At 38.2% G+C, this 19,080-nt stretch overlaps 1 protein-coding gene across 1 annotated transcript in view; it reads left to right on the forward strand.

The window, feature by feature from the left end:
- Nucleotides 1-19,080, forward strand: part of CNTNAP2 (contactin associated protein 2) — a 1,356,851-nt gene that overhangs the window by 998,328 nt on the left and 339,443 nt on the right. Inside the window, exon 15 of the mRNA XM_014787667.2 lies at nt 14,843-14,970. Coding sequence (XP_014643153.2) covers nt 14,843-14,970 — 128 coding nt within the window. The remainder of the gene's footprint in view (nt 1-14,842; nt 14,971-19,080) is intronic.

The following is a 19,080-nucleotide window of genomic DNA, read 5'->3' on the forward strand; positions in this document are numbered from 1 at the left end:
GTGCAGCTCAGTTATTTTATGTATTGGTATACCCATAAAATCATTACCGAGATCATGATATAGAACATGGTCAGCTCCCTAGCTCCCTTGCACCCCCTCCTAGACAATCCCCCCAAAGGTAACTACTGTTCTGACTTCTGTTACCTTAGATTATTTTTGCCTCTTCTTCACCATCATATAAATGGAATCATTCAGCACGTACTCTTTCGTGTCTCACTTTTTTCACCAATGTTATGTTTTTGAGGGTCACTGTATTTTTGTGTGTAGCTATGGTTCATTTTATTTCATTGCTGTGTCTTAATCCGTTATGTAAATATGTTACAATTTATTTATCATTCCTCTGTTGATGGACATCTGAGTTGAGAACCTTCTCATTTTTTTCCCATGGAAGGAAAATTAATTTAATGGGCTTTATTACAAAAGCCCAAGAGTTGTTCTATACTAATTGGTTAAGACACACATGATCTTTGTATGATGGGAACAAGCCTACAATGGCAGAGAGCATCTGTGATTAAGATGTTAAGTACTTATCAGTGTTCTCTACTTTTCTGTCTCTTAGTCTCATCTGTTAAGGTCTGTAAATGATTTGCCATTGCAACTGCATTTGAGAAGCCATAGATGCCAAAAACCTTGTTTCACAGACTGGTACAATGCAGAACATTATTTTTCAGGATATTAATTCACGTACTTGGAAAAAAGACCCTTTTCCAGGATGCTGGGTTAAACAAAGTTAAGTACGTTTTACTCAGTGAAGGAATTCTCATAGTCTCTATTATACTAATTGGTATTTTGGGTCTCCAAGAGTAAAATATAGAATATATAGCATTTCCCACGCTTGGAAGACCGAATATCTTTTCTTTTTTTCCTCGGAAAACTTATTACCATCTCCCAGAATTAATGTTTCCCAAAACCTAACATAAAAAATTATATACAACTGTATGGACTTAATTGTGAATTATGCCCCCCTAAATTCATATGTTAAAGCCCTAACCTCCAGTGTGACTGTATTTGGAGAAAGGGTCTTTAAGCAGATAATTAAGGTTACATGAGGCCATCAGGGTGGATCCCTAGTCCAATAGGACTGGTGTCCTCACAAGAAGAGGAAGAAATACCAGAGCTCGCCAGACACCAACCCTGCTGGCAACTTGATCTTGGAATTCTAGCCTCCAGAACTATGAGAAAATAAATGCTTGTTGTTTAAGCCACCCAGTCCATGACGTCCTGTTGTGGCAGCTGAGGCAGACTAACACAACAACCCCTAGGCAACATAAGAGTCAGCCATCAAAACTGTATGCACCTCAAGGAAAGAAAGCGGCTAAATCCTCCCCAGGCTTGCTTGCATCACTTTCCTTTTCCATTTTCAGATTATTTGCCAACTGGACACTCTGCCTTATCAGAAGAATGTGGCAGTTCTCCTCCTTGATCCTCACAAGAGCAAAATGAATCCACACGAACAAGACACTCATATGCTTTATTCTCTTCATAAAACGGCCACTAGATTGAGTTTTGCATTGTTCAGGATTTGCACAGCCCTGCAAGTTCAGGCTACTCGCTCCTTCCTTTGATGGTGTTTGCTATCCCTCAATTAACAGTGATGGATTTTTATTTCCTTTCTTCTGAGGGGAAGATTTATATGCCTTTTAATTTGCCTAAGTTGGACTGCATCATAAATAGTTCCTCCTCTAAATTACAAAGTAAGCTTGCCAATAAAGATGACCTTGTTTATTAAAATCTAATTAACTGAAGTTTTAGAGTATTCCTGAGAGGGTTACTGAATTTCTGTTTTTCTCCCAACCCAATAAACATCAAAGCCCCAGCTGGCTAGAGTCAACCCCGACACTCAGAACCTCACTGTGAAATTATCTAGTTAGCTCTTCTCTCTGTCATTTTCTCCAGAAGTGCAGAACCAAGAATCTTTTCTCAAAATATGTTAGCTATCATATTTCAGAAAGGCCAGGTGCACCTCGCTTGATTAGTTATGATTTGAAGAAAGAGACCCAGGTGCTCTTTGTTCACTGGATCTGAAATAAAAGAATGCTGAACATGTCATTTATATTCCCCAGCAGTGGTCAGAACGTCCTAATTATATGCCACTTAAGTCATCCTCTGGACCAAGTTATATGCTATCTATATACATAAGACATTCAGGAGTTTTGCTTCCAAGCTTGTAAAATACTGTTGGCAAATTGGTTACAGACATATGTGATAAAACATAATTGATTCAGCTCCAAGTCTATAAACAAAACTTCCTAATGCTGCAAACGCCTCTAGCTTCTATCCTATAGCTTCTTCCAATTCTCGTTTCTCATTCCAACTTCAAAACAAGAGTTTAGGGTTGGTCTCTACTCTCTAATTTCCCACTTGATTGTCAATCATTGAAATTTTTCTTCATTATTCTACTGGAAGTCTTTGAGATGTGTCCACCAGGGATTTCCATATTGATATACCTGATGTGCATTCTTTAATTTTTAAATACGAGAGATTTTTGCAATATTTAACATAATTAACAACTTTTTTTTCCCTGAAGCTGTCTATTCCTTTGGCTTGTACATAATTCTTCTGGCTCCTACCCAAATTTTAGGTCATTTATTTTCAATTTCGTGGGTCAGCCTTCTCCCTTCATGCTTGAGTCCCACAGCAGTCTTCAGCCTCTTTCCATGGCTGCCTTCTGACTCGCATTTGTCCCAGTTACTGAGGGATGTTTTGGAATTTTATTTTTATTTGGACCGTCTCATCCTAAAGAGCAAGTGCTTTTCATTATTGTAGCTGAGGCCTTTTTCACATGTTTACATCCCACAGTATCTCAAGATATTGATAACATAAAAACAAATATTGATCATCTTAAGGGCCTACAGTGTTCAGAGACCGGTAAAGGAAACTGCTTCCACCTTCAAACAAGTCTTTTGTGTCCACTAGGGGAGCAAAATGACCTAGTGAGATGAAGTGGGAATGACAAAGTATGTCAAAGATGATGTGATGTTTGTAGAGAAAAGACTGTGGTAGTGATCAATATAGGAATCATTGCCATGGATTTGTGTTACCTGGAGGGGGCTTTAGAAATGGCAATGGGCAGAAAAAGTAATGCTTGTTAGTTAAAAGAAGAATGCTTGTATCATTGAACAATAACACCTTTTAGGGTGGTCAAATCCATAAAATAAAAATTCAAGGTACATTGAACTTCCTTCTGAGGCCAAATTCATGAGAACTAATGCTCTTTGGGGTGGACCAACCTATTTAAGTAAAATTTAGGGAGTGTAGAGTCTGATTATTGTTTTTCATAATTGTGGACATATGTGGGGACAGTGAAGGAATACTTTACACAGAGAGCAAATTAGATAAAAATTTGGTGTTATAAAAATTGGCAGGGGGCAGGGAGCGGCCCTGTGGTATAGTGGTTAAGTTCATGCACTCTGCTTCGGCGGCCCAGGGTTCGCAGATTTGGATCCCGGGTGCAGACCAACACCACTTGTCAAGCCGTGCTGTGGCGGTGTCCCATATAAAATAGAGGAAGATGGGCATGGATGTTAGCCCAGGGCCAATCTTCCTCAGCAAAAAGAAGGAGATTGGCAACAGATGTTAGCTCAGGGATGATCTTCCTCACAAAAAAAAAAATAAAAAATGGCTAGGGGGGCCAGTCCGGTGGCACAGTGGTTAAGTTCACGCACTCCACTGCGGGGGTCTGGGGTTCATATGTTGGATCCCAGGTGTGGACCTACATACCGCTTATCAAGCCATGCTGTGGCAGGTGTCCCACATATAAAGTAGAGGAAGATGGGTACGGATGTTAGCCCAGGGCCAATCTTCCTCAGCAAAAAGAGGAGGATTGGCAACAGAAGTTAGCTCAGAGCTAATCTTCCTCACAAAAAAATTAAAAAATTGGCTAGGTTTAGAATTTTTTTCATATCCAAGGAAGGGATTACAAATTAGGTTTCTTCTGTTGTCTTGGAGTTTCAGCACTGGCTCCAAGGCTGTGAGCTAGACTAAGGGGACGAGTATCCCAACATTCTAAAGCCGAGTTCAGCTCTGCCAGCATTACCCAATTATCTACCTCAGGTGACAAAAGAGAAGCCTAAAGTTCCTGAAGGCTCTAAGAGACTAGTGGGAAAGATTTATTTGCAGAGTTATTAGTATATTCTATCTACCCTTAACCATCACCACTATCATGAGAGTGGGAAAGGAGATCTTCAAGAGAATGAATCAGAGCTTGACCCATGACTACTGTAGGTAGAGAGACACAGGATCATTGACTCACACCAGCTTGGCGTATCCCTGCCTAGCTTCAAGGTGAAGGGACATGAGCATATGGCCAACGGCCTCCCTTTTCAGAGTTCCATAGACAAGTATGCATTGTTGTGCCTTGTGGACCAGATGTAGAACCTATGAAATAAAGCCAGCCATGAGCAATCTTGAAAGGAACCTACTTAGGGGCCATGAAGCCATGAGCAACACTGGAGATAAACCATGCAAAAGCAGAGGAAAATCATAAGTGATCAGATGTATGTGGCATTCCAATGTCTGCATTTGTCTGTTGGTTAGAAATAAAGTTTCAGGAACACTGAGAGGACCCAGAACAGCCACCCTAACTTTTAAATTTATAGTGGGACAGTATAAGCAAAGGTTTTCCTAATGACTACTTTTGAGATGCCAAGAGTTGGCCATTAATTGCTAGAGATGAAAATACATGGAAATGGAGGAGGCTACACATCAAGTGCTCCCTCTTTGCTAATCCTATAATGTATGACACACAATTTTCAAAAACAAAAGGAACCCAGCAATGGAATAGCTGGATCATATGGTTGTTCTATCCTTAACTTTTTGAGGAATCTCCGTACTGTTTTCCATAGTAGATGCACCAGTTTGAAATCCAGCCATTTGTGACAATTGAGGGTATTATGCAAAGTGAAATAAGTCAGAGGGAGAAGGTCAAATACTGTATGATCTCACTTATTAAGTAGTAGATAATAACAACAACAAGCAAACACATAGAGACAGAGATTGGATTGGTGGTTACCAGAGGGGAAGGGTCGGGGGAGGAGGGCAAAAGGGATAATTAGGCACATGTGTGTGGTGATGGACCGTAATTAGTATTTGGGCAGTGAACATGAGAACATGATGTAATCCATGCAGGAATAGAAGTATAATGATGTACACCTGAAATTTATACAATGTTATAAACCAATAAAAAAAAAAAAAAGGAACCCTTGCTTATGGAAAATAAGTATAGATAGACACAGTAAAATGTAAATAGTCCAAACTAGTCTTCAGTCCACTAAGACAGTTTTCCTATATGATAAAAATAGATTTTCAGACCCAGCCCTGATGGCCTAGTGGTTAAAGTTCGGCATGCTCCACTTCAGTGGCCCGGGTTTGGTTACCGGGTGCAGAACCGCACCACCCGTCTGTGAGTAGCCATGCTGCGGTGGCGGCTCACACAGAAGAATTAGAAGGACTTACAACTAGGATATACAACCATGCTTGGGGCTTTGGGGAGAAGGAAAAAAAAAGAGGAAGATTGGCAACAGATGTTAGCTCAGGGCGAATCTTTGAAAAAAAATAGATATTCATATCATTTAAAGGAAAACAATTGAAATTATTTTAGTAGAATTTGAGAAAGGTAAACATGCAGCTTCTCTTAAATTCTAGAGTAATAGAGATGGGTCTATTTTTCCTAGTTCAGCCACAATTAGTTGAGTACCTTAGACCAGGCATAGTTTTATTCCAAATGTGTTACCTCATCTAAAAAATGACGGTGATAACTAGATAATCTCCCAAGATATATGCTGGATACTGTACTAATAGCTTCTGGGGAAACTACATGGAACACAAAGCCCTGTCCTCAAAGGGCTACCAATGACTGCACCCCATGAAAAATAGGCCTAATATTTATTATGTTTTATGCCACATGTTTAAGTAGGCCAAGTTTGTTCAAATGATTACTACTCGTTGTTCTATGAATTACAAACACACAAACAAACATAAGTAGAATCAAAGAACTATAGGGTAGGAAACAAATATTTTCCTCTATCCATCTTCGTTTTTCCATTTGGGATCCTCTAAATTAGACTGGCCAAAGACAGATTAGCAAGAGAAAAACAAATAGAAGTTTATTAACATGTGCAAGATGCATGTACACATGGGAGTACCTAGCAATGAATAACTCAAAGAGATGGTTAGAACTTGGGCTTATATACCATCTTAAGCCAAACGACAAGGGGTTTACGGCTTCTAGGTGAGGGAAGCAATTTATAAGAAGGTGACAGAGAAAAGTATGGTAAACAAGAGTTGTTTAGTAAGGTTCTTTATGCAGGTTTAAGTCAGAACTTTCTCCATTGAAAGGAGTTCAAAAGTCCTCCTCCACCAGATACAGGAGAGGAAGACATCTCTACAAACAGAATTTTCCTTTGCAGAAGGAAAATTTGTGCCCTGTTTGCAGATCTTTTCCTGCGCCTACCAATCTCAATGGCCTTGAGCTCAAAATAATCTATATGCCAAAGAAGCATATTTTGGAGTTGTGTATTCTGATAGCACAAAAACCAAAATATATCGTAACTTATCTATGGAAAGAAACAATGTCCCAGATAAATTTAGCAACTTACTTTTACATAGAGGCAGAGCTGAATTAGGACTCCAGTCTTTAAGATCTAATTCTTGTGCCCTTTCCACTGTATTAATTATACATGAGGCTTCTAATTGAATGCTACTTTGTAAAGAAAAAATAAAACCTCAGTTACAGAAAAGGAATAATAAAAGTATTTCAAGAGCATTCAAGGAACTCTATAAGAAAGATCTTCTTTCTTATCTCTCACCATTGATTGTAAGCACATACTGATTACTCTTTTAGGATTGTGCCTAGTTAACTTCTATGTTTATTTATGTATTTATTCAATCATGAAACATATGGAGTGAGACACTTTTAGGTGCCTACCAGTATTTGGTTTATGGAGTTGCATGAGACAATACATCTGGCCTCAGGGAACTTGCATTCCAGAAGGAAAATCAAAGAGCATTTTGTATAGAATCCTGAAATGGTTGCCAGGCCTTTCTAAGAGATTCTAAACTAAACAGATAATTGTCTTGCATTTATAAAAGGCCTAAACTATTCCCACTGAAAAGGAGTAATTGAATCTGTAATTACTTTCATTTCATAGGGGACATAGACGTGGATTCTAAAGATCGAATTGTGATGGTTGTTTTCTTAATTACTCTAATTGCTTTATAGAGAACACCAGCTTACATCCACTGAGGAAAGCTCAATAGTCAGTGGTGACTGAAGACACCATTAGAAGTATTTTTAAAGTTCTACTTTATTATCTATCAGACAGTTCTTTTGTTTATGTCAGCTTCCAATGATCCAGCCATTCTGAGAGAGCCCCCATGTGTTCTATGAACAAAGGCATTCACTTCTGATCGTGGATTTTGTAAATGAACATAGAGGAACTGGCAGACCTGCTCCACCATGATAGTAAGGCTGCCCTTTTGAGAACATGTGGTCACCTCCGTATAGTCATCATTTCAATGATGCCAGAAACATTCTCTCCTCTCCCCAATCCAACCTCCAATTCATAGAGATCTGGTTTCCAAGAGTAGCCCTTTATCTCATCAAGGCATTGCTTCTATTAAAAATGAGAGGAAAAATGTTTTTCTCACATTATTCTCTGAAAGCAGGTTTTAATAGGGGCCAGGACAGAGGATGAATGAGAGTATTAGTTTCCTGTTAAGGGAAGGGCAGTGGGGTGCATCCCCAGGCAGAGAAGATATAGAAAGATGGAGTTGAGGACCAAAAAAATGAAAGAGAGAGAGACACACAAAGAATAAAAATTCTTATTTACCTCAAAAAAATGTTCTAACTAGAACTAGCCTTGGCTTGATTTTATAGTTTTCCCGCCTTTTTTATGTATATTGCTTTATTATAAACAATTAGGTAGTATTTGATACTATAACCTAAAGAAGCATCTCATTCCTGGGTAGAGTCTGTCTCACTTTGTGTAATGGATGTTTTCCTGAATAATTATTTGGGAATCAAAATTTGTCAGGTTCAACTGTATATCCCTATTTCCTTGTATCTCCGAAGCTACAAGAATCAAATGAGATCATCCATGGAAAGCACTGTGAATATTTTAAAAATCTATGCAACTGTAAGTTATTTATGTGCTTTTTGATTTAAGAGATGAAAAAATAAGAACAATGCAAGAATCCTTTAATAAAAATAATTACTAATGACTCTATCATTTTAGTGGAAGTTATTAGTAGAATCATAACTTTCCAGGAAAATTGAGGACAATTCTTGTAGGTTTTTACCTTTTGACCTACTTTTTCTGAGTACTTGCTATGGAAAAAGTACAGTTTGTCTGGGGATGGCTGTGAGGAGTCACAAAGGATAGAGAGAAAAGATACAAAGACTTATAGGTAAAGTGAACATATTGTCTGAACCAAAAAGTCACACAAGAGACTCCACAAAGTCTAGAAACAGTCCTTGAGATGAAGACTTGATGCCAAAAAATATTGCCATGTCCAAGATATCACAATCACAGATGGTGACAGCTGAACGGAATTTTACTGTCAGACATGATCTGGAAAACCAACAATGTAGAGTTTTCAATGAATGAGGTACAGTTCCTGTTTTAAAGATAGTTTGGAAGGTGACAGGTATAGCAGGTTGGGGCAAAGGGTACAAATTCTGAATCAAGAATGAGGATGAGACTGGAACATGGTGAAACTGTTGGAATGTTCTGTGCCATTTTAAAATCTTGACTCATGTTAAAGAATGTTTATAGAGAGAGGTCAAGGATGAGGAGAACAGACTGAACAAGCGTGTCCTGGGAAGCGCGTTCTGAGAACCTATCCAGGAAGCAAAGTCAATGGAATATGTAAATATTGATAAAAACTTTAAAAGCACGGTAAAGCCCCTAAAAAAAGGAGTCAGTAAAGATTTTAGAGACCCAGCTTCATAGTCACAAATTAGAACACTCTGAAGCCAGGAAATATACCCCTTCATAGGTCCATGTACTGGTACTTCCAGGGAGAGGTGTGTGAAGGAAATGTCTTTCCCCACTGCCAATTGGTATTCGCAACTATCTACAGTTCTTTTTTTTTTTTAATGATCTATTGAAGTATAATTCACATACCATAGCATTCAGCCATTTTAAGTATACAATTCAAAGATTTTTAGTAAATCCACTGAGTTATACAACAAATCACCACAATTCAGATTTAGGACATTTCCATTCTCCTGTGAGATTCCCATTGACCATTCATCCTTGTTCCCATCCGCAGCCCCAGGCAGCTAATAATCTACTTTCCGTCTCTGTAGATTTGCCTTTTCTGGACATTTCCTATAAACAGAATTATAAAATATGTAGTTTTCTGTGTCCGACTTCGTTCACTTACCATAAGGTTTTTGAGGTTTCTTCATTTTGCAATGTGTATCCATATTTCATTTCTTTTGTTGCTGAATACTGTTCTATTGTATGGATATACTACATTTTGTTTATCCATTCACTAGCTCATGGACATTTGGGTTGTTTCCACTTTGGGGCTATTATGAATAAAGCTGCTATGAACATCTACCTGAAAGTCTTTGTGCGGATATACGCTTTTATTTCTCTTGAATAGATATCCGGCACAGGAATTACTGGGTCGTAGGGTAAATCTGTGTTTAACTTTTAAGAAACTGCCAAACTATTTTAAAAAGTGACTGTACCACTTTAAAACCACACCAGTTATGATATATGATGACTCCAGTTTCTCTAAATCCTTGTCAACACTTGTTATTATCTGTCATTTTTTATTATAGCTATTCTGGTAGGAGTAAAGAGGCATCTCAGTGTAGTTTTAATTGCATTTTCCCTAATAACTAATAATATTAAGCATCTTCTCATTCTGCTTATTTCCCATTTCTACATCTCTTTGTGAAACATCCTCTGTAGCTAAAACTTTGACTTCCTGCATTCTTCCAGAAATTTCTAGCTTAGGTGATGCTGTGATAGAAATACATGCAAGTTCACTGACTGTAATTCTGTTTTTTTTTTTTTCTTTAAGTAACCAAGTATTTATAAACTTTACAAAAGAGAAGTCATTCTTCTCTGGTAGAATTATAGGACAGATTCACAGTGTGGTAACTTTTATAACATCTGGTAGAAAAGCAGGCTCACAACTGCAGAAGCTTGGGATGTTTATTTTTCTTTAGGCTTTTTTTTTTCTTTTTCACTGAGCTAAGGGCAAGACCAAACTGCCCAGAGGCTTGTTTGTTTTCTCAGCAGAGTAAGAAAAGAAGGCAAGGAAAGAAAGCAGAGGAAGACAGAATTCCTCAGGAAAACAGTACTGAAGCAAAGTAAAGGTAAAGCCAAGTTAGAGAAGCAAAATCCATAGAATCGAGTTTTACTTCAATAATGCTGATAGAAAGATTATGCAAGAGTCTGAGTTCAGGGCCTATTTGAAATGGATGACAGAATTTTTCTAATGTACAGCTCCACTAACAGATGTAATTAGATTGTGCTAACATGATAAATAGTTACTGAATATGTCCCTAAATCAGATTGACCTCCATCTGTAAAGATCATAACTTTCAACGAAGGCTTGTTTTGCTTGCTAAATGATTTTCACACAGGTGCTAAGATAGAAAGCTCATAGGTGTTTTGAAGGGCCCATCTCCAGATCTCAGTTTATTTTCTTTTCACCCACGCATCATTTTTTGAAAGGGGTTTGTGCTGTAGGATCATATCAGAGACTTTGTACTAGTCAAACCACTTTATTGCCACCCATGAACTTGTTTCTGCAACCAACTTGTTTCTGGCAGAGTTTCACACACAGTTGTTTGTGACTTTAAAGTCTCTGGATCCCTATGTAAAGTTCTGATCAAAAATTATTCACAAGGTAACTTTATCTTTTTTTATCAGCTGATGATTATTTTTCCCTGTTTTCTTGGTTTGGTAAGGAATAACTGAGTGTTATAATTATTAGCTGAACTGCAGCCTTTTATAAACCAACATATGATTTAAAACAGTGGTTAATTTGAGGATGGGGTAGTTCTAGATCTCTCTTTTACTTAGAACGTTGATGGGGGTGAGGGGATACGTGTGAATAGAACATTAGAGATATCTTTGCTCTTACCACCTACAAATAACCTCAATGTTTCAGGATGGCTAAGTGTATCTACAAAGGTATATTTTTCACCTCATCTATAAATGAGAATTAAAAGAAAAAGGCTTTTAATTGACATAGTGGTTTTTGGTTTCCTTCTGTTTTGTTTTTCCCCTTTTTTTTTTTAGTGGAAAATCTTAGATTGGGATCCACATAATCTAGATTTGAATCCAGACTCTACACTTATAAGCTGGTGACCTTGGTCAAGATTAATTCTCTGATTCTTATCAGTAAAATGGGGATAATGATGCCTATAAGCAAGAATTGATTTCAGATTAGATATTATATACAAGAAACAGTCTAATATACATAGGTACTCAATGATGGAGGCCCTATTATTAATTTTGTTTTCTATGAATTAGAGCAGTGGTCTTCATATTTTTTGATCCTCACCTTATCATTAAAAAATTTTTGAACACATATTTACAAATAAGTATAAAAATAAGGTATATTTTCTAATGAACTAATCTTTTATGTTCAATATAAAACAAAGTCTTTTAAAATGATATAAAGTTGAAACTAATAATACTTTCTCTAAAATATTAATAGCAATTAATAATTTTTCTCTAATTTTTTTAGTAATAGCAGTGTGATTGAAAACAGGATTATTTTGTATAATCTTGGATTACTAATTTAAAGATCTGCCTCTCTGTTTTGTTCATTTTGATACTTGATTTTATTAGCCATCATAGTTGAAAAATGTCACTTAAAGGTACATATATCAAACTAGAGAAAAGCACGTTATTAGGTGCACCTAATGAATCATGATGTTAATTTTTCAGTTTCATTGACCAATAATGCAAGGTTTTAATAAAATGTGGCCTATAAATTTCTGTCATCTCTGATGTTAATAGGTTTTGTTTACAAAATAACTGAATAATAGCCCATTTCAATATTAAAAAAATAAGTCAAAAACCCACTGGAACTCTACATGTATAAGATTATTACAAAGATTTTGAAATTATATTTTCAAGTTATGAAAGTATGTAGAAGTGTAAATTCTCATAATGTTATGCATATATCAATTTTTGCAATAAGATGACGTAACGATTGGAATATTTCCAAACATTTGTTTTCAGAATGCTCTTGCATTAGCACAAGTTTTGTTATAAAGTAGTTTCTCCCTCACCATAAATAAACTGACAATACCAAGTATTGACAAGGAAGTTGAGCATCCTGACACATGACTGCCTGCCATATAGTGCAAAGTCAAGCAAAAAGTTAATTATTAATAAAGTTTAAGTTATGTCTCACTGTTAGATTAAATAAATTTCAGTGTACCTGCTTTCTTTCCCCACCTCAGAGATGCTCTCGCCCCTTCCCTAACCCCACACTCGACCATGGAGACAAGTTGCCCAACAGCCCACCATGATAGTCAGTGGAATGTTTGCTCAGTAAATTCGCAAAGGATAAATGGATACTGATTATTTAGAGCAGGAGTTGGCAAACTTTTCCTATAAAGGGCCAGATAGTAAATATTTTAGGCTTTGAGGGCCATGTGGTCTCTGTCGCAACTGCTCAACTCTGGTATTGTAGTGTGGAAGCACCATACAATATGTAAAAAAGAAAAAGGGGGGCCAGCCTGGTGGCGTAGTGGTTAAGTTCGCACACTCCGCTTTGGTGGCCCGGGGTTCACAGGTTTGGATCCCGGGCACGGACGTACATACTGCTCATCAAGCCATGCTGTGGCAGCGTCCCACATATAAAATAGAGGGAGATGGGCACAGATATTAGCCCAGGGCCAATCTTCCTCAGCAAAAAGAGGAAGATTAGCAACAGATGTTAGCTCAGTGCTAGTCTTCCTCACCAAAAAGAAAAAGAAAAAGGCTGTGTTTCAATAAAACTTTATTTACGGACACTGACTTTGAATTTCATGTAATTTTTATGACACAAAATATTATTCTGCTTTTGATTTTTTTTAATCGTTTAAAATGTAAAAATCATTCTAGCTCATGAGCCGCGAGAAAACAGACAACGAAGTGAATGGTTCTCAGGGCTTAGTTTGCAGATCCCTGATTTAGAGTCATGTAACTCTAAATGATAAAGAACTTGTAGAGAATGTCAGCCTAAAGTTCCACAGGAATACACATCATTTCTAGTAGGTCGTCAAATTACAGTATGCTGTTAAAGGGTGATTTCATTTATCGTTCCTTTAAGAAACACTAAATATGAAGTTTAATAGCGAAGGCTTTGTTCTCTCTCTGACATGATTTTAACTGATAGAAGTTCTAATAAAAGAAGTTCGGTTTGCAAGATTCCACGGAGATATTTGAGGCCGGGTCATCGGTAGCTACAGTGTCAATAAGCATCACAGTGCTTTTCTGCCTGATCTTAGTTCTCAATTGATAAACAAATTTTAAAGATAGTTTATTTTGGAAACTCAAGAGCAATGAAATAACTAAGGCAGCATAAAATACACTTGTTTGAGGCCCACTGGCTAATTTGCGTGACTCCTTCCTGGGTTTCTGTGGGTCCTGACATATGAGGGAGTGTATGTTCACTGACATTCTAGAAGGTCAGAGGGATGCCTAACTGCTCCTAACGGTATTGCATTTTAAAAGCAGGCTTCCAAGTTCGTTCCCTTCAATTCCCTGTACTATTTGCCAAGAGACAGGAATGGCAAATCTTTAACCTAATTATTGAACTGTCTCTTTCATTCTTCTATCATGCAAAACCAGTTTTCTTTTCTGTGACCAATTGTATGTACAATTTCAAAATTGTTATTTATATTCAGGCTGAACAGTGCAAAAAGTCATACAGAAGGGTAAATTTGTAGAATGACTTTACACTGATTTGTGCCCCTCACCCATCCAGCCCCAAAGGAAGGGATCCCTCAGCCACAGCAGCATGAAAAGAGGATGAAGGGGAAGAAATTTCCTATTGAGGTGAAATCTGTGCTTCACTGTAACTCACCTTGGGTCCATCCCCAAGAACATCTCCTGGGTTTCTGTGCTCCATCCTAGAATCTGTACTTTGCAACTAGCCTTGTCCACTTCCTTTAGAGTGGTACAGGGTACAGGAGACCTGGACGAAGATAAGCGTGGAGTAAACAAGAGAACAAATCTAGGAGAAAAAACAAATTCGACTTGAACCTCAATTCCACCCCTCATTATGGATGGAAATAGACACTTAGTGAGCACCTGCTCTGTGTTGGAAACTTCACATAAACTCATTCAGTTGTTAAAATAAACCAGAAGAGTTGAAGGAACAAAAAGTGTCCCTTATTTAGCTGATGCACAGCAGGGAAGAAAGCCTCTGAAGCAACTGTTTCAAAGCAATTAAGGAGACAAGGGTTTGTTTAATAGGGTTTGTTTCAAGTATTGTGCAAGCAAGCAGGTTGACTTGGTTGAACTTTATTCTGTGACAACAGCAAACTCTGCATGCGCGCTCCACGCTTGGTGTGTGTTTATCAAGCAGTGTGGTAGCTACTCTCAACCTAAAATAGTATGCGGCATATTGGTCGTGACTCTCTGGAAATCGGCTGTCAGTTCTGTTTTCCAGAAGGCAAAGGTGTCAGTTATTTTTGAGCAATGCGCTGCGAGACCACCCGATGGAACAGAGAGAGCAACTCTTTAACTGTGGTTCTACTTACTGAACTTCTGAACGTTTATTAGAATGTGGTCAATTATTAGACAACTTTATCAGAAAAGACATGTTTCTCACTTAGCCTCCTCATCCTTTTTTGTCTTTCCCTGTGATTCAGGAGGAAGGACGCTGGCTTCTTATCCTACAAAGATCACCTGCCCGTGAGCCAGGTGGTGGTTGGAGATACCGACCGGCAAGGCTCGGAAGCCAAGCTGAGCGTGGGTCCCCTGCGCTGCCAAGGAGACAGTAAGTGTGCCCAGCAGCTGTGGCTGGCACTTTCTTATCAGTTTTAAATAGTGTTTCCCAGCCAATCAGAGGATGGCAGAAAACAGACTTGCTCTTCTGTAACTCCTAAAGAAACGTCATGGGATGCAAACAGAGCCACATGAAGAGCTAGATAGACCTTAACACAGAGAAGGGCAACAGCCATACAGTCTCCAGTACGGGAGCCTAGATTTGGGCATAAAATGTGGATATCCGTCTTCTTTGTATATTCATATGCTACAAGTTTGACTACCTAAGTTTATGGTGATATAAATAGCCATGCTAATAGCATAAAAGTGGCACTCAACAGCTGTGATTCCACTGAGTGCTGCTGTTAATGCCATTAGCATGACTATTTATATCACCATAAGCATTATGGTTTAATGTATCATTGTAAACTTGGATTATGGTCATATAAAGTTTGACATTATTGCTATCAAATTTCATCATCATCAGAGCTTGATGGTCCCTTGTAAGTCAAAGATTGTTTCTGTAAGTACGTCTTGCTTTCAGGATTTGGCACCACAGAGAGGAATTTGGGGCTGCTCGCCTGGACGGTGGGATGTCAGGGATTAGAGTGATGTTCCCACCTAATTAAGGGCACCATTAGGATTTTATGTTGTTTGATGCCCTTCAGTGTGCTTTATGTGCTGTTGGAGGGAAACCGTGACAGGTTGCTATGGGGATTCTGCAATGAGCATCCTGGGTGTCATTTCCCCTCTTCTTGTCTGTGCATGTGATTTGGGCAACTCCCCTGGGAGTTCTATGCTTTTGTGATTGTGTGCTAGGCATCAGGAGACCTAGATTCTGTTCCCCGAATAAGTGACTTGCCAGAAGACCTCAGGCAAACCCCGCCATTTTCTCGGCTGTGGTAATGAGAATACCACCTGCGTCCCAATGCCTCCTGGGGAGGCCATAAAGATTTTAGTGCCTAGATCAGGATTCCTCCTAGCAAAGCATTCTGTGAGATGGAATATTATTACCATTTCCATAAATCAAGGGAGAATTAGACCTACTCAATGGGATAAGTTACTGTATCCACTCAAAGAGGTGTCCTAAGGAATGTAACGATGCATGCTTAACTGTTTACTACTTAGTAAATCGAGGCTGTTTGCAATTAAGCAGTACAATGTTCCCAATACAAAAGAAAGATGGAGTTTGTACTGATTTTCCTCTTCTTACATGGAGAAAATGAAAATGCTACCTTTAAAATTGAGACTGGTCAAAAGGCCTTATCATGCATTTGTTAAACAATAATACTTCATTTGTCTAGTCAGGTTTAGTAGAATGGTACAATAAGAAATTTAGTTTCAACTGCTGAAGAAAAAGATATTGACAAAAAATAATAGTAAACATGCGTTTTTAAATAAGTGTTTTGAGAGATGGACTATAATGTCACTCTCAAAATGGGCAGGTTCTCATGTATTGTCTAATGAAAATCAGTTTCATTATGTCGTAATTACTCATTAATATACAAAGGTAAAATATTTCTCGCTTATCAACTCTAATTCTGAAGTTATCTTTGAGTTAGAGAAAGGGTTCTGACTAAGCAATTAAAAAATCCCACTTCTGGAAACTTTCATTCCCATTCTTAAAGAGAAGGTTCCTGCTGTGTAGGAGTGTATTAACCATTTATAGCTAATAGTAGCTTGTTTTCTCTTAATGAATAAATCAGTCCTCAGGAAGAATTTATTATGTGTCTGTTATTTGTCTAGCACTTTACTAGGTACTCTGGGGAATAAGAAAAAGAAGTTCAAACCATGTTTTGAGAAATGCACATGAAGAAATATTGGAAAACACAAAATGTTTTATAATTTAATGTTAGATTTTGTGATATAAAATTATTGCAACTGATGCTCAAGAAAGGAGTGATAGATAGTATATTTCAGGCAGACTTTATATTTAAAAAGAGCAAATAGAAAAAGTATGGTGGTCAATGTTCATTTGCGTTGCTTTTCCCAGGCCTTTGTTCTTACAGACATTGTTAGGACCCGTTGATAAAACAAAGAGCGATGTTATTCACGACACTGCAAGGTCCCAGCACCCTTCTAGTGCTGCAGCTTCAGCAAGACACTTTTAAATCGTATTTTACCTGATACTTCGTGAAAACAAAAGTATAGTTACTATATTTCAATTACTTGAAATACTTTTCTGTCTGAGAGAGAGAGGGAGAAATCTTTCTTTTTCACAGGCAACTGAGAATATCTTACCTTGGACCTGAATTGCCAGGTAGCAGACAGCAGTTTTGATGCCACCTTCCCTGTAAGAGTGTTCTGACGTGGACACAGTAATGATCAAGTGCTCCACGTCATAGAGTCTTCCGGGTTTTACACATGCATGATCTCCTTAGAAACTGACAGCCCCGGTGAGGTGGGTAAGGTAAATATCAGCCTTGCTGTTTTACAAGTGAACAAAATATTTCTTTTAAAATGTCATTTACACAACAAATTTCTGTGCACTCTTTCAGCCTCTGGGAGGCTCGAGGAGGAAAGACGGAGCAGAGAATATAAATAGCTTTCTCTGCACAAGGTCAGGGTTGTTTCCCCGAAGCCATTCTCTTCCCCAAGTCAATTGCTGATGAAATTAAAATATTTTAAAAGTGTGTCATTTGGGTCTTATCCCACCACTGCCCCCACCCACCCACACTTACCAATATAGCATGAATGTAGGGGGATTAAATTCCAATTTTTATACTTTAAAGTAGTACAGCGCATGTATCCTGTTGTTTACAGAGATTAGCTTACTTTGTGCCATTTACTGAAGTCTGTGCAAAGCTGTGCAAATCCATTGTTGGAAAATATCTCTCTCTATTTGGGGAGTTGAGTGATGACAGCCCTGGGAAGCTGTCTCTTGAATTAGGTCCCGGTTCTGTCCTGAAGTCTTAGCAAATAAAGTCATTTTTGTGGGCTCTGCTCAACCATTTCCGCAGTTTGGGTTGGTTTCATCATGCCTGCTGAGTTTCATTTTTACTTTGATTCATCTGAACTCATAGACCCATATAATCAAAATGCTAAAGAAAATCAGTGAGTTCAACTCATGTCTGCTGCATTTCCTGTGTAGTTCTGTAAAATGCTTATGCCCTTATGTTTTTTTTGTTTTTCAAATATGTTCAAATGAAACCTCACTTCTAAATGAAACTGAAAGTGTTACTGGTGATGGATGGTTAGCTAACAAAAAAAGTGTGGTAAAATTACAAATCCCCCCCTTAAAGCACGTGTTCTCATCTAGGAAGAAACAAAAGAGCTTTTTGTGTGTGTGTGTGTGAGGAAGATTAGCCCTGAGCTAACATCCGATGCCAATCCTCCTCTTTTTGCTGAGGAAGATTGGCCCTGGGCTAACATCTGTGCCCATCTTCCTTTACTTTATATGGGACTCCACCACAGCGTGGCTTGACAAACTGTGTGTCGGTGGGCGACCAGGATCCGAACCTGCGAACCCTGGGCAGCACACTTAACTGCTACGCCACCCGGCCAGCCCCACAAAAGAGCTTTTTAAAGGATCTAAATCACTGATAGAGTAGAAATTGTTTTGAAATTTAAACACATAGTCATTTTTGGAGGGCGGTACCAAACTTTTACAGAATTAGTTCAAAAATAAAATATTTTGGATTTTGGAGGTGGAGATCTTATTTGTACTATATATAGTGAGTATAATTAATTATAGAAATAGAGTTTTTGCTAGATGATTGCTTTAATCTCAGCCACATGAGGTAAAAATTTCCAGTTTCGTCTCTAGGGATACAGGGACTTTAAACAATTAACTAGGAGGAAGTTTGCTATAAAAGCAAGTGTTTTCAATCCATCTGGGTAGAAATGATTCAGGAAAATGTGTCACTCAAGGACTTCTTCCGAGTCCATGCCAGAAACTGCTCTGGCCGTAAGCGCAGGCAGGCAGGCAGAGCACTTGAGTCACACGGGAGGTTTAAGATGTAAATTCAATTTCTTAGAGCTGCAGAGGTGACTCAGAGAGGCAAAGAGGAAAAGGTAAAGTAGACAACACATCCAGTTCAGGAACACTCGGAGGGCAGAGATAAAGCCGAAGGTGAAAGAAATAAAGATGGTGATGGAGGTTTATCCAAATGATGGTGGACAT

The sequence above is a fragment of the Ceratotherium simum genome, chromosome 1 (assembly GCF_057802395.1).
Source record: "Ceratotherium simum simum isolate JZ-2026a chromosome 1, ASM5780239v1, whole genome shotgun sequence".
NCBI lineage: Eukaryota > Metazoa > Chordata > Mammalia > Perissodactyla > Rhinocerotidae > Ceratotherium > Ceratotherium simum.